Here is a 25,533-nt window from a genome sequence, read left to right as displayed (position 1 = left end):
TTTCAAGTTGCAGATATTATAAGTTTGAATATTCGTTAATAATTTGAACTTATAACGTTATTGCTTTGTAATGGCTTTAAAAGTACTATCTAGATAGATTTATAGACAACAAAAAGATGGTAATCTAGTGGTGTGAGTTTTGGGATTGTTAAAAAACCCGGATTTGAAAGCATCCCATTACACTTCATCTTATGGTCATGCAGATATAGATCTATTATAAGAATATGTCAAAGCGAATCTCCTATCAGTACACTGGTGGATTTGAAATCTAAGTTCTCCTATGCAGATATAGATCTAAGCTTGTAGCTCTGATACCATGAAATCTTATGTATTTCCTTGATTATCAATGTACAAGATACAATGTATATATACAAGATAGTTCAGTATCAGTTCCTCTATTGCAGGGATGTTATCTAACAATCCAAGTATATAGGAGATTCGCTTTGACATATTCTTATATCTATGACTCATTTGAATATCCGGAGTAAAACAAATTGCACGTATGACTTTGGTTAAACTGCTATTGGAATGTAATTGTACATAATCCTTAGTTCCTTGATAAAGTAGATGATCATGCTAGTGATGGACCGATTTTACATATTTTGTTCATGTAGTTGTAGTAACATTTAGTGTTTTATTCATGGGCTTTTATGAGTTATGAGGGCTCATAAGGACATCTATAGCACCGTTGAATATTACAATGTGTAGGAAGAGAGCCAGACTTCCGTTGACAAAGGAGCAAGACACGTTTCAAAACAGTCTTCGACTCTTTGAGTAGCTGCTCGAACCCACACCCCCACATTGTCTGCCATTTGGTCTGATTGAAATTGTTGTCGAGTAGGGATGATAAAATAGATTCTATAGACGGAAAGAAGATGCTTGCCGCTTGGTAACTTTTTGAAAACTTTTGATGTATATACGAAGTTATGTCAGGAATCAGGATAGACCTATAATCAAAATCCGAATACACCTTCCAGAAAGAATATTCCACAGAAGCTAGTTCGAAAGGAGAGTGCCATGTGGCTTTCCCTAGTTTTTTTTTTTGTCACAAGCTTTCCCTAGTTAAACTCTTACTCTTAGTCAGTGTGGGATATTAAAATATTTTAATCAACGAGGATAGTAACGTGCGATTGTTTTGGCTGGGGAACTGGAGGAAGAAGTGGTGGGCAGAAAAAGAACGGTGAGGAATCTGTAATCATGTTGTAAAGACATATAATAAATATTGGATAAGATGTAAGAAAATATAAGAACTCGGCCACTAGATTCCTGGTACCACAACATCAACTTAACATGTTGTGTCAGGACCACAATAATACTTATACATAGTATAATTTAACTTAACAGGAACAACATTTTCAACCCCAAAAAAAGTAATTATAAAACAAGCAAGATCATTAGCAAAAGAGGACACTCAAATCCAAAACACTTATTGCTTTTTTTTTAATATAATAGTAGGAAAGCTTACTTAAAGGTATAACTAAACATTCTCCTGACCTTAATTATATATTGATCAAGGCCATATTCTCCATCATCCATCTACTCTTTTCCATCAGCAGCTCGGAGTGAGCCGAGCTGAACCGGTGCTTGAGTCCCAACCACTTTTGATGATCCATAAAGCGACACATCACTGCCTTTGGCCTTCTCTTTCTCAATCTGTTCCTTTATCCAGAAGTAAGTTATTCTAAGCCCCTCCTGATCCACCACCACCAAAACCAAGTCACACATTACATGTCAAACTCTCATCTAAACTTTGAGCTACTTAGAATGTAATTGGTACCTTCAATCTCATCGTTGGAGCCCAACCAAGCTTCTCTTTGATCAGATTGTTGTCCGAGTTACGGCCACGAACACCTTCTGGTCCTGGAATGTGGTGAACCGGTAGCTTCTTATCCTCAAAGCTCAGAACCATCTCTGCCATCTCATTCATGCTCACCATCTCATCGCTTCCTATGTTCACAGGCTCACGGAAATCTGATTTTGTCAACCTAAAAACACAACCATGACAAGGAAGATTAACACAACAATGATATCATTTATTAATATGGAGCTAATCCCTTTACCTGAGTACACCTTCAACACACTCATCAATGAATGTAAAAGAACGAGTTTGAAGCCCGTCTCCCCACATCTCAAACCTATCCGTGGAGGTAAGAGCCTTTCTGCAGAAAGCAGCTGGAGCCTTCTCTCTTCCACCTTGAAAGTTACCAAATATTAAACAAAAATGGTAAAAACAAAGAATAGTTCCCGGAAACTGTTTTGTTTTTGTCTTGTATTATTACCTTTCCATGTTCCAAAAGGACCGTAAATGTTATGGAACCTTCCAATGCGGCACTCAATCCAAAGTCTTTGTTGTAATGCTTGCACAGCTCCTCCGTTGCAAGTTTCTCCAGACCATAAGCATCTTGAGGCTATATATAACATTATAAATCATTGCATATCATCTAGTACTTCCTCTGTATATATGAATAATTGATAGTTTTAAGCTTTACACACATATTAAGAAAATTAAATTACAATTTATTCTTTATTATTTTTTGATTTCTACAGTAAATTTTTACTATTCATATTTTCTTATTCTAATTTATGTTTCAGTTTTAGAAACAAATGCATTATTTATTCAATCTTTCAAATACAAAACTAAAATCTAAAACATCAATTATTCAAATACGGAGAGAGCATTAAAGACTCTTCATATGAATGATAAACATCATCACCAACAAGGAGTCGATCTAATGGCTAAAACTCTTAGGTTATCTAGCAGGTGTCTAAGAGGTCATAGGTTCAAATCCCGTTGGGAAGGGTCTCCTCTCCAAAAGAAAGTGATTTAAAAATGGTTTGAGCCTCCTAGTTATTCAAAAAAAAAAAAGAATGAGAATCCTCATTAGGGTGAGACAAACCTCTGCAGGCCAGGCATCTGACTCCTTGAGGCTCACATTAGTAGTCTCCAGCTGCTTGAACTCCGGATAAATACATGCACTAGAAGCATAGAAGAACCTGAAAACCCACATCAAAAAGTTCCAATCTTTTTAACTCTTTTTACATAAAAAAAACTCAAAAAAAAAAACTCAACTCTAACCTCTTAATCCCATTTATCCTAGCAGCCTCGATCATATTGAAACTAATCATGGTATTGTTATACATGATCACCGAGTGGTTGGACTGAATGAAACCCATGCCACCCATGTCAGCCGCCAAGTTAAAGACGTGATCAACACCATCGGTGACCTTGAGGCAATTCTCCATGACCCTGAGATCAACGAGGTGGAACTCATCGCAGAACATGTCTTCAGTCATGTGCTCGTTCTTCTTCCAGTCGGAGGCAATGACGTAATGGCCCTCGTGCTTCAGACGGCGAGCGATGTGGGAGGCTATGAAACCCCCGGCGCCGGTGATTGATATCTTGAGATTCTGAGAAGGCCAGTAGAGTTCTCTTGAGAGGTCCTTGTATGTGTAGGCACCGTAGTCAGTACTTCCATTGATGGTTGTCGCCATTCTGTATCAATGAAAACACACAAATACTAGTCAGACAGAACAGTAAAGACTTAAACTTTGTAATGTCTGAATCAAAAATAAGAATTCAGACAAAAACAAAAAAAAATCTAGTAAGACAGAGCAATAAAGACTTGAACTTTGTAATGTCTGGATCAAAATGAGAAGAGACAAAAACATAAAATTTAGTAAGACAGAACAGTAAAGACTTCAACTTTGTAATGTCTGAATCAAAATTAAGGAGAAAAAAACGAAAATCTAGTAAGACAGAACAGTAAATACTTAAACTTTGTAATGTCTGAATCAAAATTAAGAAGAGACAAAAACAAAAACCTAGTATGACAGAACAGTAAAGACTTAAACTTTGTAATGTCCGAATCAAAATTGAGACAAAAAAAAAAACAAAAAAAGCTAGTAAGACAGAGCAGTAAAGACTTGAACTTTGTAATGTCTGGATCAAAATGAGAAGGGGGTAAAAGCAAAATCCAACAAGTCTGGAACAGTGAGATCTCATGCAAATGGCTAAATGTACAATCTTTCTATTAACACACATGAGATTCTAAGTTTATACTTCCAAAGAAGATATCAAAATCTCGTAATTTCTAATATTAACCAAATCAGAAAAACAAACATGGGTTAGATCAGTTACCCTGAGAAAGCTTCGAGACGGTGAAGAGGAGATAAATGTGATGATTTTGGGGGAAGGAGGAGGGAGGGAGGGAGAGAAATCGTGTGTGTTATTGTTATTTATAGACAAGGAGACGAGATGATGAGGAAGATGAACAGAACAGAGCAACACCACTCGTTTTTGTTAAATTTTCTCAAATCTTCGGTTACTGCATCTCTGTATTTTTTTCTTTTTAATTTTGGCAAAGGACTAATATAACCTCCAAAACAATTGAAGAATTTAATTGATTTTGCAAAAAAATTAGTTATAGTTTTCAAAGCATTTTTAAATAATTTGATAATGGTTTTAAACTTTTAATGCATTTGTCTATTCTTATGTTTTGGACTTTAGAAATACAAATAAATTTATAAAAGCCGATGGTTTTTATTAGGGCTGGGCATTCGGGTACCCATTCGGGTTTCGGTTCAGTCCATTCGGGTTTCGGGTTTTCGGGGTCAAAGATTTCAGCCCCATTCGGATATTTCTAAATTTCGGTTCGGATCCGGTTCGGATCTTTGCGGGTTCGGTTCGGGTTCGGATAACCTATTTAAAATGTTTTTAAATTTTCAAAATTCATTATATACTTTAAATTTTCAAAATCTATAAGAAAGATAATATATTACATATAAATTTTCATAACATATATGTCAAAATACCTTAATTTAACATATAATTTGGTTTTCTTTGAATATTTGGATAAAGAATCAATAGATATTTAACTATTTTGGTGTTTTCAGTATACTTTAGCTATTTAAAACATTTACTTTTGACTATTTGCGTATATTTTCCGAGTATTTTGGAAAACTTAAAGGTATCTTATATATTTTTAATATTTTTAATATAGATTATATATAAAAATAATGTATATATTTAAGTATATAAATTTATTTCGGATACATTCGGGTACCCAAAATATTTCGGTTCGGATCGGGTTCGGTTTCGGTTCTTTAAATACCGAAATTTTGAACCCATTCGGATATTTAATCAATTTTGGTTCGGGTTCGGTGCTACTTTTTCGGATCGGATACAGTTCGGTTTTTCGGGTTCAGATTTTTTCCCAGCCCTAGTTTTTATGAACCTTTTGATTCTTTGTGTATGAAAAAAACTAAAACAATTTTTGACTAACAAAAAAAAAATTGAAATATTTTTATATCAGAATTGTTTAAAGAAAATCCAATAAAATTTTTGATTAACAAAAAATGATAAAATATTAGCTGATTCTATATCCTGTGTGAAAAATATAGAGCATTAAATTTAGACTAAATATAAAATATATCACCATGATTTTTTTTTTTGACAAAAATATATCACCATGATTCATTTAATTTAAAAAAATGGTTGTCTAGTCACCTAGTAGGTCTGGGCATCCAGGTCCTCATGTCGAGTTTGGATTGGGTCTTCTAGCTCCGGGCCTTTCGGGTCCTAAAAATTTTGGATCCATATAGATAATTATAATTTCTGGGTCTGTTTCAGGTCGGGTTTTGTCCGGTCCAGGTCCATTCGGGTCTTTAATTCTAGTACCTGTAAAATACTTAAAAATATTTCGGATCCATATCGGATCCAGATCGGGTTTGGATATTCAGAATCAGAAAAACATGACATACTATATTTAGTTAATATTTGTCATATATATCTAAAATTTTACAAAATAACTTAAATTAAACTATTAATAATTAAAATAAACATTTTAAACTATAAATTTTAAAACTTAGTGTTACTTAAAATGTTATAAAATAATAACAAACATTGTTAATAAAAGATGTTTTGAGGGAAAAATGAAAAAAAATCCATTGGAGATGATCTAGTAATCAAAATATTGACTTATAATTTAATAAATAAATGATATTTCTTTTTAAAAAAACTCAACTTTAAACATAAAATTGGTTGTATGCATTTTTACAGTGGATTTTCATTAAACACTTATTATCACAAAATCCACAATTATCTAATCCAATAATATAACATTTGAAAAATTAATGAAGTGCATCACTAAATAACACTAGATTTAATGATTTTTTTAAAACAACTAAACTTCTAAAGTTAATATTTACATTTTAATATTCTGTTTGACATTGCTGACGGAACCGAGATCTAAATCAAACAGTAGCCAGAATCTTGAATCTTTACTCGCTTTAAACTGTCAAAAAAACTCGAACAAGTTCAATAAATTAGTATTTTAAATATTAAATATAATTTGAATAAAGAGTATTATAAAAATTAAAAATTCAATAAAAAGTATTGAAAACTCGATTTCACACTCTAAAGTCTAAACTAAAACTAAGTGTTTGTCCGCGATTTCGCGGATATAAATATTTTATGAAGAGTGTATATAATATATTTTTATCAAAGTAAATTTTTATTTAAAAATAATAAACATAAGTATAATTTTATTTTTACATATTATATAAAATCAGACTTTATATATATAAACATTTTATTATCTTGAAAAAAATAAATGCAATTAACTAAAGTATATTTTATTGACAACTATAGCAAAATTATACTTATGTTTTATTTTTTAAAAATAAAAATTAAGTTAATATGTTATATAATATTAAAACTTATGATTTTAAGTTACTTGGAGCTACTCTCTTTAGTACTTTTAAATTATGTTAAAATTTACAAAAAAAAAATCATTCATAGTTGATTCAGAATATGTTGATTCTGCAGAATCATACTAAAAAAATATGAACGTAAACATAAATTTAGTTTCATGTAGGAATGAGTTAACTGTTGTAACATCACCAACATCCATTATTTAACCAATAAATATAAAAATAATGAAATTGTTTTAATGTCAGATGTTTAAATGTAAATATATAAATATATAAAAGTTAAAATTTAAATAGATATTAGCTCTTACTAGTAAAGTAATTGGTGTCCATTAAATAATAGTATTTCATCAGAACCAATGAAATGAAAACAATGACTTTAGAGAAAAATTCTTAACACTAGAGTATCTAGATAAATATGTAATTAAGTGATAATTTAATTTTCATATAAGAGTTGGTAAGTTATGAAGAAAATAACGAGATATTTAGGGGAAAATAGATATGATTGTTTCATTTCAAAATTTATGAACGAAAAAGTAGATAGATTTCAATTTATTTTATGATTTTTCTTTTTATTGAAAGATATTTTAGTCTCAGTACTTTGTTCCTTTTTATAAGCTTAATTGTTTATAAAGCTAAAATTACTTATTTTCACTTATAAATAACTTTTTATACTTATAAATTTTACATAAAAGATCAAATATGTATATCTAATCATATATGTACCTCTACGTCGTCTTCAGGATCCGTCGTCGCCGAAGCTGAGAAGCTCCATTCCCAACCGCCGATCCGACCACCAAGCTTGCAGCACTTCTTCAAATAGTGAACCAGGACCACCATACGGAACATAATGCAAATCTGAGTGCAAAATCTTTGCATCAGTTGCATACTTGGAATCAATTAAAATCCTACTTATAATACATTTATTTAGGCGTACCATTAGAAACAATAATAATTAGGTGGTTGTCCGCGTATTCATGGGTATAAATATTGTATAATATATATTATGTATCGAATGTCGAAAAGTTTTCATAAATTTGATGTAAAAATAACTGATAAATATTTAGTAGTGAGAAATGCTTGTGGAATTATATATGTAATTATCACATTAGCTTCTCCAACACATATTATGCATCTTATTCGACATTTTCTTATTTTTTTCTTTACCATTTTGTTCTTTTTATAAATTTTTTGCTTATGTTTTCCTACTTTTTTACATATTTTTGTCAAATATTTATTTCTCTCTCTAAATAGTAATACAAACCATAAAATTAATGAACCAAAAATCTATTTTAGAATTCTATTCAATCATAACATTAATTTATTCACTATTTTATTTGACTTAAATGCAAAATATTTTATAAATTAACGTTCTCACATGTTTCGTTAAATTATAACCTAAAATATATAAAATCAAAAATCTCGACCAAGCAAATTATAACAATTTTTCTTAAGAATTCACAAATGATCAAAATGTAGCAAAAATCACTTAAATGACTCGTTTAATTTATAGAAGGATTTTTTTTATTTTCTTATAAATGTTTTATAAACTCTTACAGATAATTTAAAAATTATGATAAAGTAATTTTGTATTCCATGATAAATGATTTTATAAATGTTTTATTTTTTTATAAATGATTATAAGACATATATGGATATTATAAGACTTAGTAGTTATTATAATACTTTAATACAAATATAATGTTTTATGTAGAATCGATTTCTATAAATCGTGTTCTATTAATTATTTTATGTAGTATTAGATATATAAATATTAATCAGAAATAAATACATTTTCTACAACTTTAAAATTTAGTTACCAAATTATTATTTGTAACATCATTTGGATTATTTGGTAAGTGATAATTAGTTCTAAGCTTACTTTTTATTTTAGATTTAATCGAAAATTGAAAATCACTCAATAACAGTTTTTCTTAAACTCTTTATGTGATTGACACATGATCAAAAGCTCATTAAGTGTGACTTTTCATTTAATATAAAATATGATATGATTGAATAAATGATTCTAGACGCTTTACAATGATTTTGTTATCTTAATAAATGATTATGCAAGCCATCATAATAATTTTATAAATCTTTATAAATAATTTTATATAGAGCTCTAAAGTTATTTTATAAATATTTTATTTCTATAATCTTTATGAACGGATTTTTTTAAATAAATAGTATTGATTTTATAAATAATTTTATAGACCTCTAGAAGTTATTTTATAAATGTTCATTTCTATAATCTTTATGAACGGATATTTTTTTTAAATAATAGTATAATTTTATAAATAATTTTAAATAATATATGATTTTAAAGTTTTTTAAAAAAGATATTAAAGTTTTATATAAAATTGTAAAGTAATTATATCGATTTGGATAAATTATTATTTAAAAGAATTGTATAAAATTTATAATATTTTGATTGCTAGAAAGGCGTTGATGATAATTTACACTTTACTTAATTTTATAAATAGTTACTATATGTGATTGAGTGTTAGATATTTGGTAATGCTATTTATTGATTCTTAAATTATTTTCTCTCTTAACTAAAATAAATGAAATTGAAAAAAAATTTGTTCAATCAAATTAAAACACTTTCTGAACTTCATATAAGCGACATGTCAACCAAAATCACTTAAATAACTACTCAATCAATATATAGTAGAATAAGATTGGATAAATGATTTTAGACTCTTATAATGATTTATAAATCTTATTAAGTGATTTTGCAAGCTCTCATAAATAACTTTATAAATCTTCATAAGTAATTTTATAATATTTATGAACAGATTTATATATTTTTAAATAATAATATTAATTTTATAAATAATTTTAAATAATATATGATTTTTTTAAAAAGTTAAAAGATAGTAAAAATTTTATATAAAATTGTAGAAGTCATTATATCAGTTCCGATAAATTAATAATTTTTTAAAAAATTATATACAGTTTATAAATATTTTTGATTCCTAGAAAGGAATTGATGATAAATTATATACACTTTCATTAATTTTATAAATAGTTACTATATGTTATTTTGTGTTAGATATTTGATAAATGTTACTTATTGGTTCTTAAATTATTTTCTCTCTTAATTAAAATAAATGAAAAGTAAAAAATCTTTGTCCAATTAAATTAAAACATTTTTTGAAATTTTCATATATGAACGACACGTCACAAAAATAGTTTAAGTGCTTTCTTAGTTAATTATATAGTAGAATAGAATTTGATAAATGATTTTTAGACGCTTATAATGATTTATAAGTTTTACTAAATGATTTTGCAAGCTCTCAAAAATGACTTCATAAATCTTTATAAATAATTTTATAAAGCTCTAAAAGTTATTTTGTTAATCTTCATAAGTAATTCTATAATCTTTATGAAGATATTTATTTTTCAAAAAAATAATAGTATTATTTTTATAAATAATTTTAAATAATATATGATTTTTTAAAAAATGTTAAAAATTTGTAAGTTGTATAAAATTTATAAATATTTTGATTGCTAGATTATATACAATTTCCTTAATTTTATAAATGATTACTATATAATTTTGTGTTGGAGATTTGATAAGTATTATTTATTTGTTTTTAAATGATTTTTATTTTTATTAAAATAAATGAAAAACGAAAATATTTTTCTCTAATCGAATTAGTATCCAGTATTTGGATATACATATTTGAAATTTGAAATATTATCAACAGAATCTAAAACAAATCCAGACTAGATCTTGGATATATAGTTACAAATCGGAGAAAATGGAAGGAATCAGATTCTTTTCCTGCGTGTTAATTCATAAGTCAAAATAAAATAAAATAATGCATTTTTTTTCCTTGACTTTCTATCTTAAATCGGAGAGTTAAAATGGAAGGAAGCAGATTCTCTTTTCATTTGCCCTCCCCCCCCATCTTTTTATAGAGAGAGAGAGAGAGAGAGAGAGAGAGAGAGAGAGGAGATCTAGGGTTTCTTCCACCACTTCCTCGCTCGCTCGCTAGCTGTTGATGCGATTCAGTTATGAGTATGGTCGACGACGACATGGCTTCTCTCGATGCCGATTTGCTCCAGCTCCCTGAGATGTCTACCTTCGTCCTCAAATCGAGACCCGATTTCACGCAGAAGCTCTTCGATCAGTGGCTTTCGCTCCCCGAAGCTAATCGACAGGTCAATTTCGCTTTGCCTTAATGGTTTCTCTGTAGAGCTTTTGATTGCGTATTGGATAGGTAGGAAGATGCTTAGGTTTTGGTATCAGAGTGACTAACTGTGTGCCTATTGGTGTGTGTCTTACTGCGAAATAGTGTTTTCCTTAGGAAGATGATGATGTTTAGGTTTCTGTGTGGATTAGATTTGTTATCTAAGTGACTGTTTTTGATTTTTGATATTGAATTCTTCATGCGTTGTGTTTCTCTTAATTAGGATGGATAGGGATTGTGGAAGACGATACTTGGAGTAGTTTTGTTATCAAAGTGGCTATTTGAAATTTGATTTCTTTACTCTCTTAAATTAGGAATTGCATATTGGATAGATAGGGATTGTGGAAGACAGACGCTTATGTTTTTTTTTGTGTAGAGTAGATTTGTTATCGAAGTCACTGTTTTGATTCTTTTGATTTATTCATGCGTTATGTTTCTCTTTAATAGGAATCTTGCGTAGTGGATAAATAGGTTTTTCGGAAAATGATGCCTCAGTGCGCTTTGTTTGATGCTTATTGGTTGGATATGAGTTGTGGAAGGCGTGAATCTTTAAACCTAAGATGCTTAGGTTTCTGTGTAGAGTAGATGTGTTATCAGAGTGACTGTTTAGATATTGATTTCTTTGTGCGTTATGTTTCTCTTAATTAGGAATTGCATATTGGATAGATAGGAACTGTGGAAGAGATGCTTCACTGCGCTTTTGTTTATTGCCTATTTGGATTTATATGAGTTGTGGAAGACGAGAATCTTTCCCGGAGCTATTGTCTTTCCTTAGGAAGAAGATGCTTAGGTTTCTGTGTGGAGTAGATCTGTTAGCAAAATGACTGTTTGATTTTGATTCTTTCGTTATGCTCTCTTAAATAGGAATTGCCTATTTGGACAGATAGGAATTGTGGAAGACGATGTTTAGGTTTTTTTTTTGTGTAGAGCAGATTTGTTATCATATAGACTCTTTGCTTCTCTTCTCTTCTCTTCATGCGTTATGCTTCTACTAAAATAGTAGAATTATTATTGTAAACAGTTTCTTTTTCACTGAAATTTTCTATCTTTCCCTATTTTTATAGGTTGCATCATTGCTTCAAGATGCAATGTCTGGGGCTCCTTTGAATGTTCCTGGAAGTGCATCTGGTTCTGGTCCTGGCACCACCAATTCTTTACCTTCCATGTTCCCAGCTGGAAGTGCTCCTCCACTTTCACCTAGAAGCTGTGGCTCCCCGCGTACGATGAAACAGAGGGCTCCTTCTAATTTAGGCTCTCCTCTTAAAGTGCTCAACGAGCCGGTTAAAGAGTCCATACCTCAGGTTTTGCATGTGCATCCTTTTTTTCCTACTTCCGTTTTTTTTGTGTTCTAACGGAGTCATTTATTTATGATGGGTGTAGTTTTATTTTCAAAATGGTCCCCCACCTCCAACTGAGATTAAAGATCAATGTATGTTTAGAGTCAACCACTTTTTCTATGGCCATATGGATGGACTGCAAATACAAGGTAACAGAATCATGAGTTCTTTTTGTTTTTAATATATGAAGTGAAATTTATACGGACATACCTTATTAACTTTTAACCCTTTTCAATACTCAGAATTCAAATTAGTCACCAGAGAAATCTGCAAGCTCCCATCATTCTTCTCCACCTCACTTTTCAGGAAGATCGATGTCAATAGTACAGGTTTTGTTACTAGGTGTGTGCCTTTTTATGTTCTGTGTACTAAGGAATCTGATATTTGGAGTGTGATTCAAGCTTGAATTTGCTTCTCATTTTATATCCGCGTTTCATTGAGTTTTGGGGTGAAAATGTTGTACAACCAATTATAATAGGCTCTTACAGTGACTTTTTTCTCGTTTATGCAGAGAAGCATTTATTGATTATTGGGTAAACGGGAACATGTTGATAATGGATATGACGACCCAAATATTTAAGATACTAAAGCAGCAAAATCAAAACTTCATTGTCAAGGTAATTTCTTTTGATTGACTTTTTTTCTTTTGATAAAATTTTGATTGACTTATTCAGTAATTGTAGTCAATGTCTTTCTCCAACATCTTTTCTCATCTGTTTGCATTTTCATCCACAGGAGGATTTTAAGCCGCTACTTAAAGAACTTTTAGCAACGCATCCTGGACTAGAGTTTTTGCAAGGCACACCTGAATTTCAAGAAAGATACGGTTAGGTCTTAACTTCAGTTGCGCTTTAGTCAGTTTCCTATTTCATCTCATCTCCAAATAATGATGACAACGGGATAATTTTCCTTGATTGCTAAGTTTTTGTAGCTTATTAACGTGAATTGTGATCATGAGGCTGCGAGAACACTTTTAGTTTTAACACTGTCTAGAAGCTACTTTTTTTTTCCCATTTGTTACTGTTGGAAAATACGGCTTTCTGATATATTGTTTTTTGATGGGCAGCTGAAACTGTTACCTACAGAATCTTTTACTACATAAATAGATCTGGAAATGGGCGACTTACATTTAGGGAGCTTAAACGAGGAAATTTAATTGATGCTATGCTTCACGCTGACGAAGAAGAAGATATCAACAAAGTGTTGAGGTACTGACAAAACAAGTCTGTTATGTTGCTGTAAATATTGAATCAAGCTTTGAGCTGCAACTTGTAGATTTTTTGGCTCTTGTTTTGGCATCAACACTTTTTTATTAACTTTGAAAACTAGGTATTTCTCGTACGAGCATTTCTATGTCATATACTGCAAGTTCTGGGAGCTGGATTCAGATCATGATTTCCTGATTGACAAAGAAAACCTTATGAAATATGGCAACCATGCTCTAACTTACCGGATCGTCGACAGAGTATTCTCCCAGGTTTGTCTAAATCTTTTTGCATGCTTCCTAGTTGCAAAATTTTATTAAGACGACTCTCATGATGGATGCATTAATTTCTACTCAGGTTGCTAGGAAGTTTAGTAGCAAAATTGAAGGGAAAATGGGGTATGAGGATTTTGTCTATTTCATACTTGCGGAAGAAGATAAATCGTCAGAGCCGAGCCTAGAATACTGGTAAGCTGTGTGACGTAAGGATCCAAAGGTGCTAGACAGATATCATTTTGATCTAACATAATGATGTATCGTACCAGGTTTAAGTGCGTAGACTTGGATGGGAATGGGATTATTACGCGAAATGAGATGCAGTTCTTTTATGAGGAGCAGTTGCATCGAATGGAGTGTATGGCGCAAGAGGCTGTTCTTTTTGAGGATATCTTATGCCAGATAATTGATATGATCGGACCAGAGGTGAACAATATGTCTCATGTTATTATTTGATATCATGTTCTTAAGACATAGCTCTGATGTTTATAGTCATCTTCACCGACTCTCACAATTTGATTGTTCGTGTTTCATTGTTTCTTGTTGCTTTCCACAGGAGGAAAGCTATATAACCCTGAGTGACCTGAAAGGCTCCAAACTCTCTGGAAACGTCTTCAACATCCTTTTTAATCTTAATAAGTTTATGGCATTTGAAACACGGGATCCGTTCCTCATTCGCCAGGTACGTCTTGTCTGATTTTTTTTTTTTAACATTACTGCTTTCTTGGTGCTGCGGTTCTCTTATGAAAAATGTCAAATGGAAACAGGAACGTGAAAACCCTACATTGACAGAGTGGGATCGTTTTGCACATAGAGAGTACATAAGGCTTTCAATGGAAGAAGATGTTGAAGATGCTTCCAATGGAAGTGCTGAGGTTTGGGATGAGTCATTGGAGGCTCCCTTCTGAGTTCGTAAAGGTAACCTCCCCATGTATTCACTGTCCTCTTTGCTATAGACCCGTTATGTTGATAATGAACAATCATTTAGTCTTAGAAGCAACAGAAACTAGAATTAGTGGGATGGATAAGAAAAGAAAAAAGCAAAAAAAAAAACTTATATGTTGTTTTAATCATGCAGTTGAGAAAAGATGTTGGGAACTTGCTGTAGTGAAACGAAAGAAAGAGAAAGAAGAGTATTTATATATCTGCTTCGCAATTGGGAATGCAGGTTTGAAATCGGGAAACTGGTGTTTTCCTTTTCAGTTAGCTGTTGTTATATATAGACAAGTTTTTTCCATTTTATTTATTATTATTACAAACAGCAAGCGATGCAGACTGCATGTTTTACAGAGTTTCTAGTTTCTATGGTACTTTTCCATTCAGGAATGTTAATGTTCTTTTAATCAATTGGTTGGTGTTTTATTTTTTCTTTGGCTAAGCTCAAATCGTATCGAGCCCCATCTTAAAATACTCCAAAGTATGGTTTATGTTCTTGTATGTCAACTACTTTGTTGCTAAAGGATGTTAATTTCATTAACTCAGGAGCTTGGATCTCATGATGCTTAACAGCTGAGAAGAACATAGGCATCTCATAATAAAAAGTTACTTAAGAACTAAAGAAGACATGCTTATATTCTTGTATGTCATTTTATTTTCATTAATAGCCCAATCGTTGCTATACTGAAATTGTGTAGGAGATGGCTCAATTAGTATGTAGTACACATCCGGATCTTTTGATGTTGGATATTAGTTTCAAATACCTAAACAACAAAAAACCTGAGTGATGTAATAGAATAAATTGGGTGGAGACCTAACTCTACTTACTGTTGTACTTACCTTTTCTGGTCAACCAGATATTGTTTTAATGAAAATTCTCCGGATCGCTGTCAAGAAGAACATTGTCGTGACCTCGACCACTTTAACACTCCTCCTTGTTCGGCAATCTGATTCCATGTTGTGGTTGAAAATGTTTAGCTTCGTAACACTTCAATAGCAGCAGCTCGATTCGGTTTCCTTCTTGTCCACATCTAATCTTCCTTGTTGGCATGAGCCGCATGGCTTGCCTTGCCTTGACGCGGATTCGTTGCAGCTACAAGAGATATGTCTTCCTCTCTGCTGATCTCTAAACCAGGATTCACGCTGAACCTCTTTGACCAAGTGTCTTTCTCTTCCCTCCCAAACAGGTATATTTCCATTTCTGACATTTCTCACTTCTTGAACTCTGCTCTTCCTTCATTTCTTTGACTTTACTGCCTTAGATTCGGTGTACCGGAAAGTTTAAACTTTGTTTTGCTCTGTTTTCTTAGTTTCATTGCTTCTTGATGCCATGGCTGGAGGAGCTCCTTTGAATGTTCTAACTGCAAGTGCATCTGCTTCAAGTTCTGCCACCACACCATCTGAGGGGATTTTACCGAGGACTTGTGGTTCACCGCGTAAGAAGAAACAGAGACCTGCCCTTTCTAACTTCAGTTCCTCACTAAAAGTAACCAAGGAGCTTGTTAAAGAGCCATTGCCTCAGGTTCTCAACTTCTGCAAAAAAAAAAAAATTTAACAAGTGCATTATTATATTTGGGCTCACTTATGGAGTAGAAACACCACTGGCTGCAGTTTTATTTTCAAAATGGTCGCCCACCATCAATCGAGATGAAAGAGCAATGTATGTTTAGTATCAACCATTTTTTCTGTGGTCACTTGGATGGACTTCAGATACAAGGTAACTAACTAGTCATAGTAATATTAAAAGGTAACACTCACACTAGCTGCCTTATTAACTCTAATACTCATTTTCTCATACTCAGAATTCAAATTAGTAACCAGAGAAATCTGCAAGCTCCCATCTTTCTTCTCCGCTTTACTTTTCAGGAAGATCGATTTCAATAATACAGGTTTTGTTCCCAGGTGTGTATCTGTGTGTGTGTGTGTGTGTTTATATGCACATAAGTTGCAGTGTGCTTCTCATTTTAATAGCCACTTGTTCATGAGTATTGTAACAGTCTTTTAGTGTTTACTATGCAGAGAAGCATTCGTTAATTATTGGGTTAACGTCAACATGTTGACAATGGATACAGCCACACAAGTCTTTAAGATACTAAAGCAGTACAATCAGAATTTTATTGTTAAGGTAATATTCTTTTAATCTGGCATATTCAGTCATGACAACAGAGTTTATCTACCAATCTTCTTATCCTTATTTTTTGCATTTTCAATTTTCCGGCAGGATGATTTCAAACCACTACTTAAAGAACTGTTGTCATCACATCCTGGCCTAGCGTTCCTGCAAACTAAACCTGAGTTCCAAGAAAGATATGGTCAGTAATATCCAATTTTATCTCATGTTTTGTTCTTCCTCTTGGTGTTGCTTGAGTACGTTGTTTAGTTGTAGAAACTATTCTTCCAAGTAGATGTTTAGTTACAGTAAAGTCTGGAATGATGTCTTATCTAAATATATCAGATATTTACTAAATCAATGACATTACTAGATAACTAAGATAGTTTTGATTGATGTGTCAAGATAATGACATGGCATTGCTCTATATGGATTTGAGATGTTTTATATAAGGTAAATTTTTTATGTTGTCTTAGATATATTCTTATGACTGGCAAGTTGGTCTGATACACTTTTAATTAACTTGCTGGACCAGCTGAAACTGTCATCTACAGAATATTTTACTACATAAATAGATCTGGAAGTGGTCGACTTACATTTAGGGAGCTTAGACGTGGAAACTTAATTGATGCAATGATTCATGCTGACCAAGAAGAAGACATCAACAAAGTGTTGAGGTACTGAACAAAAAAAAAAGAGTTCATCTGAACTATTGTTGTATATATAGTAGTATTTGACATCAACAGTTTTCTATTAGGTACTTCTCATATGAGCATTTCTATGTCATACACTGCAAGTTCTGTGAGCTGGATACGGATCATGATCTCCTGATTGACAAAGAAGATCTTATGAGATATGGAAACCATGCTCTAACTTTACGTATTGTCGACAGAATATTCTCCCAGGTTTTTGTCTTAAAGACCTTGATCCAATATGTCCTTTATTGTTCCAAGTTATTAGTTCTCTTTACTGATAATGCATTGGTTTTGCTACTCAGGTTGCTAGGAAGTTCACTAGCAAAGGTGAAGGGAAGATAGGGTATGAGGATTTTGTCTATTTCATACTTGCGGAAGAAGATAAATCGTCAGTGTCTAGCCTAGAATACTGGTAAGCTGTGACGCAAGGATCCAGAGAGAGAGAGAGAGCATTTTGATCTGTGACATAATGATATGTTGCACCAGGTTTAAGTGCGTAGACTTGGATGGGAATGGGATTCTTACAAGAGATGAAATGCTATTCTTTTATGAGGAGCAGATGCGTTGGAAGGAGTGCTTGGAGGAAGAGGCTGTTCTTTTTGAGGATGTCTTGTGCCAGATTATTGATATGATTAGACCAGAGGTTGAAACAATTATATTTCATGATATTGTGGTTATTATATGCTCAAGCCATTCTAGTATTTAAAGGAAAGTAGGATGGTATCAGAAGTTGTTTGTTGGTTCTAGAAGCTGACTTAAATCTTGGTGAACTAGTAAAAAAAAAAAACAGTAGTTCATGTTAACTAATATTTGTTTCTGACTCTTGCATATTTTTTTATATATGTATATGATCGTTTCTTGTTTCCTTGCGCAGAAAGAAAGCTATATTACCCTGCGTGACCTGAAGGGCTCCAAACTCTCTGGAGAAGTCTTCAACATGCTGTTTAACCTAAACAAATTTATGGCATTTGAAACACATGATCTATTACTTATTCCTCAGGTACATGTCGTCTGATATTTAAACTTGCTTGGGTGGTGGGGGAGGGGAGAATCTTATAACGTTTCAAAAATGTCAAAAAAAAAAAACGGAAACAGGAGTGTGAGAACCCTGTGCTGACAGAGTGGGAACGTTTTGCACATAGAGATTACATAAGGCTTTCGATGGATGATAGATGCATTGAATGGAAGTGTTGAGGTTTAAGGATGAGTCACTGGAGACTCCTTTTATGAGTTAATAAAGGTAAAACTTACCTTGGATTCACTCTCTTCTTTATAAACCCGTGACAATGGTTGATACAGAATTTTTATTTGTTAAGAATCGTCTAATCTCATGGCTTGTAAATGCATTCACTGGTGCTCTGATGTTTCTATTTCTTGGTTGGTCATAGCTTTGTAAATGTGTTATGTGAAAACCAATGCCATAGTTCCTTCTTTTTTGTTTTGTTTTGGGTTTAGCTCTGTTTTTTAGAGGAATCCAAGGAAGTGGTTTCAGGTTTTGGTTTGTTTTAATATACAGGGTTATCACTTTAGATGAGAGAAGGTTGATTGCGTTATTGTTTGTAGTATGCCATCTTATTTTGTGAAATTCTTGAGGAACACGTTTGCTATATAAGAAGAAACAGGCCATTTTACTCTGTTTAATTAATCTTCAGGGCCTTTAAAGCAAACTGCTTCCTATGAAAGAAACAATTTTTTCTTTTAACAAAACTGTAGTTTAATGCATCTCTGTGTTCTCCACAAAACAACCTATAACTTAACTCTCAATAAACATGTCTGACCAAACCAAATCAACCTTAATATGTTTTTTTTTTCAATCTAAACTAATCTTCTCTGGCCCGTTTCCTTGATGCTGAAGACTCGGTTTGGTCCAATGCTTGTGTCACGACAACACCAGATTCGGCTTCTGCAGATGCGCCGTTGCATTGCTGCTTTGATGAGGAAGAGCTCTTGTTGTTCTCTTCTAACTTCTGTTGTTTCTCAAACATCATCTGTAGGTATTGGCCCTGTTTCTCAATCTGTAACTGCAGCGCCCTTTGAGTCTGCGACATATATATATTTAAACAAACATCAGCCAACAGTCACCATAGACTAATACTCTCTCTTTCTGGTTATAATAATCATTTACCTCGAGCTGCTCATGGAGACGTTTCTGAACTTCCATCTGTAACCTTAGAGCTTGTGTGATCTCAACGCTCCTGGAAAAGAAGAAATACAAAACATAAACTAATTAGCTAGAATCACATACAAGTATTAACACTATTACAATCAATACTCTCTAGTTTGTTATGCAGTCAGGAAACTGAGTTCTCTTACGTTTTCATGTCAAGAGATTTGATATCTTCTATAGATGTCAGCTTCTTCTCTTGAGGTTCTCCTGTGCAAAGAAAGAAACAAGATTAATAAGCCTTTTGTAGAGAGTGACTAATCCTTTAGAGGCCTATGTGGTTTGAATCTTAGGAAAACTGTACAAGTGTTCAGTGAAACTATATGAGATCCTAACCTGTAGCTTCTGAAGTCTCTGGTTTGTACCTTGCCGTTCTGTATTTCTGTAGAAAGAGAGTTTAACATAAAGACAGTAGAAAATGAGAAATGAGAAATGAGTTAAAGACTTAAGCAACAACATGAGATGCAAAAAGAAACAAACACATGGGTAAGAACAAACCTGGAGATGGCTTTTGACATGATAAATGGTCAAGACAGGGTTATTCAAGAGCTTCAAAACAGCCTTAGGCGTGGCTCCTGTGGTTGAAATTATTAAAAAAAAAATAGTCAAGAAACGATTAGGTTCCACTATTATTTTGAAGGAACAAAGAGAAGAAGAAAGAGATTACGCACGTTCACTACCACCAAGCTGATTAACAGCTTCAACGAACGCCTCATGAAGCTCTGGTGTCCATCTCATCCGCTGTTTAGTTGTTGCTCCACTAGCTGATGAGTTCAGCTGCTCCTCCAACGAAACCACCTGATTCTGCTGCTTCTGCTGCTGGTTAGCTACTACTATCTCTTGCCTCGGTACATCCAAAGATGGTGTTGGTGTTGGATTGTGTGGATTTGGATCTCCAAGAAGTTCAGACCAGTTCGGCTCCGAACCATTGTCATCAACAGACATCAGCTGATCCGCCCAGCTTTGCCACTCACTCTTCTCATGAATCTCCACGGATGAACCGCCCACCCTTAGGTCACTACTCTCTCCTTGTGTTGGATTCAGAGCAGGAACATGGTCAGAGAAATCAAAGAAGTCTTCAAGCGGATCTGAAAACTCCGGAAGAAGGTGCTGATGATTCATCATCAACGACGAGGACTGTGCTTCCAAAAAGCAATCCTGCCTGTCACTTGGCATGGTGGCAACAGGTGGCTGAGTTTGGGGCATCTTTCCATGAGATAAGACAGGTGAAACATTGCAGAGTCCGGAGGGAGAAGGAAACATATAGCCACCAGAGTTGCCACCAGAGCCCACCACCTGATAAGGCACAGGGTTGTTCATCAGTTCCTGCCCTGATGAACCCCAGAGGGAGTTAGGGTATCTGTCTTCTACAGGAGGAGTATGCAGAGCTGAAAAAGATGTTGAGTATCCGAAATCATTAGCCATAGTCATCTTAAAAAAAGAGCAGTTTTGTCACAACACCACACAGTATTATCCTAAACTCAAAATGGAGAAAAAATGAATTTGCAATGAAATTTTGATGCATGAGTGAGACTCACTAGAAGATAATAACTTTTATTATGGCAGAGGAGATGAACCATTGAATAAATTCTTTTTTTTTATTAGTCAAAAACAGTCTGCTCAGGAATATTCTCAACTTTTTGTTTTGCTTTTAGATCAAAAACAAAACTCTTACCTCTCAAAATCTAATAACAGTAAAAGGAAATGAGAGGACAAATCTAGTGTGCTTGTTTTTTTTATTATTATTATCAAGAAAAACAATGAAGCATCTTACATCTATAGATAGTGAAAGTCCATTACATAAATAAGATATGGAATCAATGCTTAAAGAATGAAATTTTACAGCCCACTTTCACAAAGGTATGGCTTTTGATGAACCAGAGAGAATACTTTTTTTTTTTTTTTGAAACTAGCAAGAGAGAATACTTTCAATTACTAAAACACACACTCAGAATCAAATCAAAGTTTAAAGCTTTACAATCAAAAAGGCAACTCTAGGATCTAAACCCAGATGGGTTTTCAACATAAACTCTTTCTTCATAAGATTATACTAACCCATCACGAAAAATTAAACCTTTTGATTGAAAATTCACAAACTAAGGTGAAAGTTGAGAACTTTCCTCTTCATTTAACCATCAGACTATAGAGAAAGAGATATTAGGTAAGAGAATCTCGTACTTGAACTCATCGACGGCGGCACGGAACAGGGGGGGCCCTGATGTCTGATGATGATGATTGATCGAAGAAGAAGGCTTTTTGGTTTCAAGTATTTGTCTTCTCGATATCTTCAAAGAACTCTGCTTTCTCCTTTATGTTGTGTCCACCAGGGTTTTTTTAAAGCTTTCCTGGCCGCTGGATTCCACTCGTGTAACTCTATCAACGGCTGAGAGTTTCACAGAGTACGAATATTCTTTTTTTTCTTTGTTGTAGAAGATCCAGAACGGGACCCACTAATGGTTATTTTTGGCTCTCTTAAATTTAGTAAAAAATATGAATATTTTGATTGGTCAAAGTGCAATAAAATTTTAATTTGTAGCAGTGAATTATTCTGGTTATAAAGCACCGTTGAATTAGACTAATTTTTTTTTTGTATGTGAATGATAACTGAAACGATATTAATTGAAACTCTGGAAGATGGCAACATTTTTTTTTCTGTAAAGAATTAATTAGGTGATGGTGGAGAACTCTGAAATATCAGATAAGGAGATTTGTTAAACATTTGGAATAATATGTGTTTTTTTTTTCTTTTTTTTAAAACTGATTCTGAATGATATGTGTTAATGATGATATCATTTTGTTTTTTAGTTTTCTAAGAAACTAGTTATTTGGTGTAAAGCTTTACACATTCATAACCTTTTGCTTACTTTTTTCTTAATACCTTTTACTTACTTTTTAGTTTTAAAAATGGGAAATTTTATTGAAGACTGGGAAAACATATAATTGAGCATTCAGAAAATCATATTAACTAAAATAAAAGGTAATTTAGAAAATAAGATAGTTATTTAGATTTTTAAAAAATAAAAAATATCTGCTTTTCTTAGCATTTAGACCGAACAATATAACAAATATCTTCGGTAGAAAAAGAACAATTATTCAACAACCCGAATGAAATATGTCCAGGTAAACCCAAAAAACTTTGCAATCACATGATTAAAAAAAGATATATTTTTATTTTTGGTTTGATATTATGTTAAACAACTATTAAAAGGATGCTTACCCTTTATAAAAAGAAGCAAAAATGCTTAGTCATAGGAACACGTGTAAAGCGGACCACGTGTCAATATAGGAGGTGGTTGTTCAAGGCGAAGTAAACTCCCGCGAGTTATTTGGAATCAGTTGCACTCTCTCTCACATCTCTTTATTTATAAAAACAAAACACTCTCTCCACAATCAAGACAGAACGAGAGAGATGGCGACAGATGCAGGATCAGAGTCGATGGCGACAGTGGCTTCAAAGGCTCCGGTGACGGCCGAGAGGAGGGTCCGGACTGATCTCGATGACCGTCTACCAAAACCATGTTCGTATACATTCTCTCAGTCTCTTCTTTGTTTTGTTTCATGTCCGTATTTGTGTTCTTTTCTACTTCCACAGCGTTTACAATTTTATTTTGTAGTGGTAAATCAAATCCTCAAATTTTAATAAAGCGGATTAACTTGGTTAATTGGTTCACCCACAGACATTAACGGTTTATTAGTGTTTGTTTCCATATATATGATTCAAAATTTACAACAATCAAGACCTCCTCGGTTCATTATTAGGCGGGATTAAAACATAGACTTGTTTTTCTTGGTGTGAGAAACATACATATGGAGACAAACACTAAAAAAAACGTTATATATATGGTGGATAACTTGGATCACCTACTACAAATCTAAGGGATCGCAAGTTCAACTATGTTTGGAGAAATCTATTTTCTAAAATAGTTAATTTAACATGATTTGAATTTCACTCTAGGAAATGTACACCACTTTCAATCAAGAACTCCTAATCATTAAAAAAAAGAATTAAGTTAGTTGTACCCTTTTATTCTGAATTGTTGTTTGGTGGATTGAAAATAGATGTGCCTCGAGCCATGGTTGCACCTGACATGGAAAATGTTAACGGGACAAGGGGACACAAGCACCAGGACATGTCTGTTCTTCAGCAGCACGTTGCCTTCTTTGACCAAGATGGTGATGGTGTCATCTACCCATCGGAGACATTCAAAGGTATTATTAGAGAACAATTAAACAAAAAAGAACTATAATTAGATCATTAATCATTGCTTTGCGTTGCGTTGCTTCAGGTTTTAGAGAACTTGGTTTCAACGTGATCTTTAGTTTCTTTCTGACATTCATCGTGCATGTTACCATGAGTTACGCCACATCGCCTGTAAGTTTCTATCATCCACATCTCAGTTAAGATGTATAGTAGTTAGCGCCGTCTTCTATCATGTGTAAATCATGTGAACATGGTCCAATTCTAAAATATGTTTTTTTACATTTTTAAACAGATGTAAGATTATGGTATAAAACTGTAAATTTTATATATATTTCTAAATTTAGGATCTATAATTTCAAAGAAGTTCAATATACGTAAATTTAGTTATTAACTTTTAAAATTATGCCATTACTGAGAGTAGTATCTTTGTCTCTTTAGGATACTCAATATGTTGTCCCTTATTTTTTTTGGTATCATGAATCAGAGTTGGATACCTTCTTTTTCCTTCCCGATTTACATCAAGAACATCCATAGAGCCAAACATGGAAGCGACACTTCCACTTACGACACTGAAGGAAGGTTCGTCTCTTAAACCCATTGTCCACTATACACTTCGTTGGACTTGTGGTTATAAACTTGAAAACTTTTCAGGTATATTCCAGCAAATCTCGAGAACATGTTTAGTAAGTACGCACGTACTGTGCCTGATAAGCTAACCCGTTACGAGCTGTGGCAAATGACTGAGGCTAACCGCAACGCATTCGATTTCTTTGGCTGGTATGTCCAATATCTCTTCTCTATCTCTTTGTTTTCTCTCTGTCTCTTAGTGGTGTGAGAAAATGGGAAACAGGGCAGCGAGTAAAATGGAGTGGGGAGTACTATACTTACTGGCTAAAGACGAGAATGGCTACTTATCTAAAGAAGCTGTTAGGAGATGCTTCGATGGGAGCTTGTTTGACTACTGCGCCAAGTCGAGAGCTTCTTCTAAAAAGACAGATTGATGACATGACGTTTACCATTTGTCTTGCTTAAGTAAACCTTTGTTTAATCTCTTTACCGGAAACACGAATCAGATCGTATCTTTTTACTGCCTAAGTTTCTCATCTTTATAATGGTTCTTTTGGTTTCTGTATTTTGGCAAACTGCGTTTTTGAAGTATAACAAAATGTACGTGCTCAATATGTCACCAGTGCTTGTCTGTGGGTGTTTTGATGAAAGTTTTGTCGAACATGGAAAAGGATAGAGCGAGTAGCATGAAACTTGGTCATGTTAACATGGTTAAGGTTATATTAGGATCAATCGTCAACAACAGGATGATCAAGCCATGTGATGATTGGCCTTATACTCTTTGTAAAAATCCAAATGTTCAACGAGTCACTTGAAAACCCATATAATAATCAATAAAGACTTAAAAATACAATTAGTCATTAGTGTATATTAGAAAATGTCCAAACAAAGCAGAGTTAACTACGCTGTCAAAAAAAGAAACAGAATTAACTACGACTTAACAATGTAAAACATTATATGTTTCTTATTTCAGTTTATTTAATGTTTTGAAAAGTATTACAAAGTAAGTGATGCTTTCACCTTACATTAGAAATAGCTTAATGTTATTTGACATTTCTGACCGGTTATAAGAATAGTGTAACTTTATTAATTAAATTAATTTTATTTAATAATTTTTATATAATTAAAATAAATTT

General features: G+C 33.0%; 5 protein-coding genes across 6 annotated transcripts; 3 read left to right on the top strand and 2 right to left on the bottom strand.

The window, feature by feature from the left end:
* Positions 1-1,240: 1,240 nt before the first annotated feature.
* LOC108809026 (GDP-mannose 3,5-epimerase) lies at positions 1,241-4,332 on the bottom strand. The gene is given in 8 exon segments (XM_056989975.1): positions 1,241-1,692; positions 1,778-1,985; positions 2,061-2,193; positions 2,280-2,336; positions 2,339-2,408; positions 2,898-2,994; positions 3,077-3,493; positions 4,139-4,332. Coding segments are annotated over 7 exon segments (1,137 nt in total). The 5' UTR covers position 3,493; positions 4,139-4,332; the 3' UTR covers positions 1,241-1,536.
* A 6,267-nt stretch (positions 4,333-10,599) lies between these two features.
* LOC108812308 (serine/threonine protein phosphatase 2A regulatory subunit B''beta) lies at positions 10,600-15,093 on the top strand. Its single transcript, XM_018584539.2, has 13 exons — positions 10,600-10,878; positions 11,972-12,208; positions 12,288-12,393; positions 12,487-12,586; positions 12,756-12,861; positions 12,980-13,070; positions 13,311-13,452; positions 13,574-13,721; positions 13,807-13,916; positions 13,994-14,150; positions 14,281-14,406; positions 14,492-14,642; positions 14,803-15,093. The coding sequence occupies exons 1-12, from the start codon at positions 10,732-10,734 to the stop codon at positions 14,630-14,632; spliced, it is 1,611 nt and encodes a 536-aa protein (XP_018440041.1). The 5' UTR covers positions 10,600-10,731; the 3' UTR covers positions 14,633-14,642; positions 14,803-15,093.
* Positions 15,094-15,243: 150 nt separating this feature from the next.
* On the top strand, positions 15,244-19,603 carry LOC108812309 (serine/threonine protein phosphatase 2A regulatory subunit B''beta-like). The gene is made up of 13 exons (XM_056988102.1): positions 15,244-15,847; positions 15,971-16,182; positions 16,272-16,377; positions 16,463-16,562; positions 16,680-16,785; positions 16,882-16,972; positions 17,306-17,447; positions 17,528-17,675; positions 17,768-17,877; positions 17,952-18,108; positions 18,340-18,465; positions 18,561-18,705; positions 19,321-19,603. Exons 2-12 carry the CDS (start codon positions 15,991-15,993, stop codon positions 18,657-18,659), a joined length of 1,377 nt encoding a protein of 458 aa, XP_056844082.1. The 5' UTR covers positions 15,244-15,847; positions 15,971-15,990; the 3' UTR covers positions 18,660-18,705; positions 19,321-19,603.
* Positions 19,143-21,960, bottom strand: LOC108812310 (protein PHR1-LIKE 1). Of its 2 annotated transcripts, XM_018584542.2 has the most exons (7): positions 21,808-21,960; positions 20,301-21,017; positions 20,128-20,204; positions 19,966-20,011; positions 19,779-19,839; positions 19,591-19,660; positions 19,143-19,504 (listed from the first exon to the last, which is right to left on the bottom strand). In XM_018584542.2, exons 1-7 carry the CDS (start codon positions 21,815-21,817, stop codon positions 19,286-19,288), a joined length of 1,200 nt encoding a protein of 399 aa, XP_018440044.1. In that variant the 5' UTR covers positions 21,818-21,960; the 3' UTR covers positions 19,143-19,285. The 2 variants fall into 2 exon arrangements, with proteins under 2 accessions (XP_018440044.1, XP_018440043.1); XM_018584541.2 differs by lacking the exon at positions 21,808-21,960 and having other exon boundaries at positions 20,301-21,075.
* Positions 21,961-22,972: 1,012 nt separating this feature from the next.
* LOC108810082 (peroxygenase 2-like) lies at positions 22,973-25,011 on the top strand. Its single transcript, XM_018582214.2, has 6 exons — positions 22,973-23,147; positions 23,689-23,838; positions 23,916-24,001; positions 24,315-24,409; positions 24,482-24,607; positions 24,681-25,011. The coding sequence occupies exons 1-6, from the start codon at positions 23,039-23,041 to the stop codon at positions 24,829-24,831; spliced, it is 717 nt and encodes a 238-aa protein (XP_018437716.1). The 5' UTR covers positions 22,973-23,038; the 3' UTR covers positions 24,832-25,011.
* The last annotated feature ends 522 nt before the right edge of the window (positions 25,012-25,533 follow it).

This window comes from Raphanus sativus, chromosome 6 (assembly GCF_000801105.2).
Source record: "Raphanus sativus cultivar WK10039 chromosome 6, ASM80110v3, whole genome shotgun sequence".
Classification (NCBI taxonomy): Eukaryota; Viridiplantae; Streptophyta; class Magnoliopsida; order Brassicales; family Brassicaceae; genus Raphanus; species Raphanus sativus.
The sequence above is the reverse complement of the archived record's forward strand: the minus strand, read 5'-3'. Positions and strand labels throughout refer to the sequence as shown.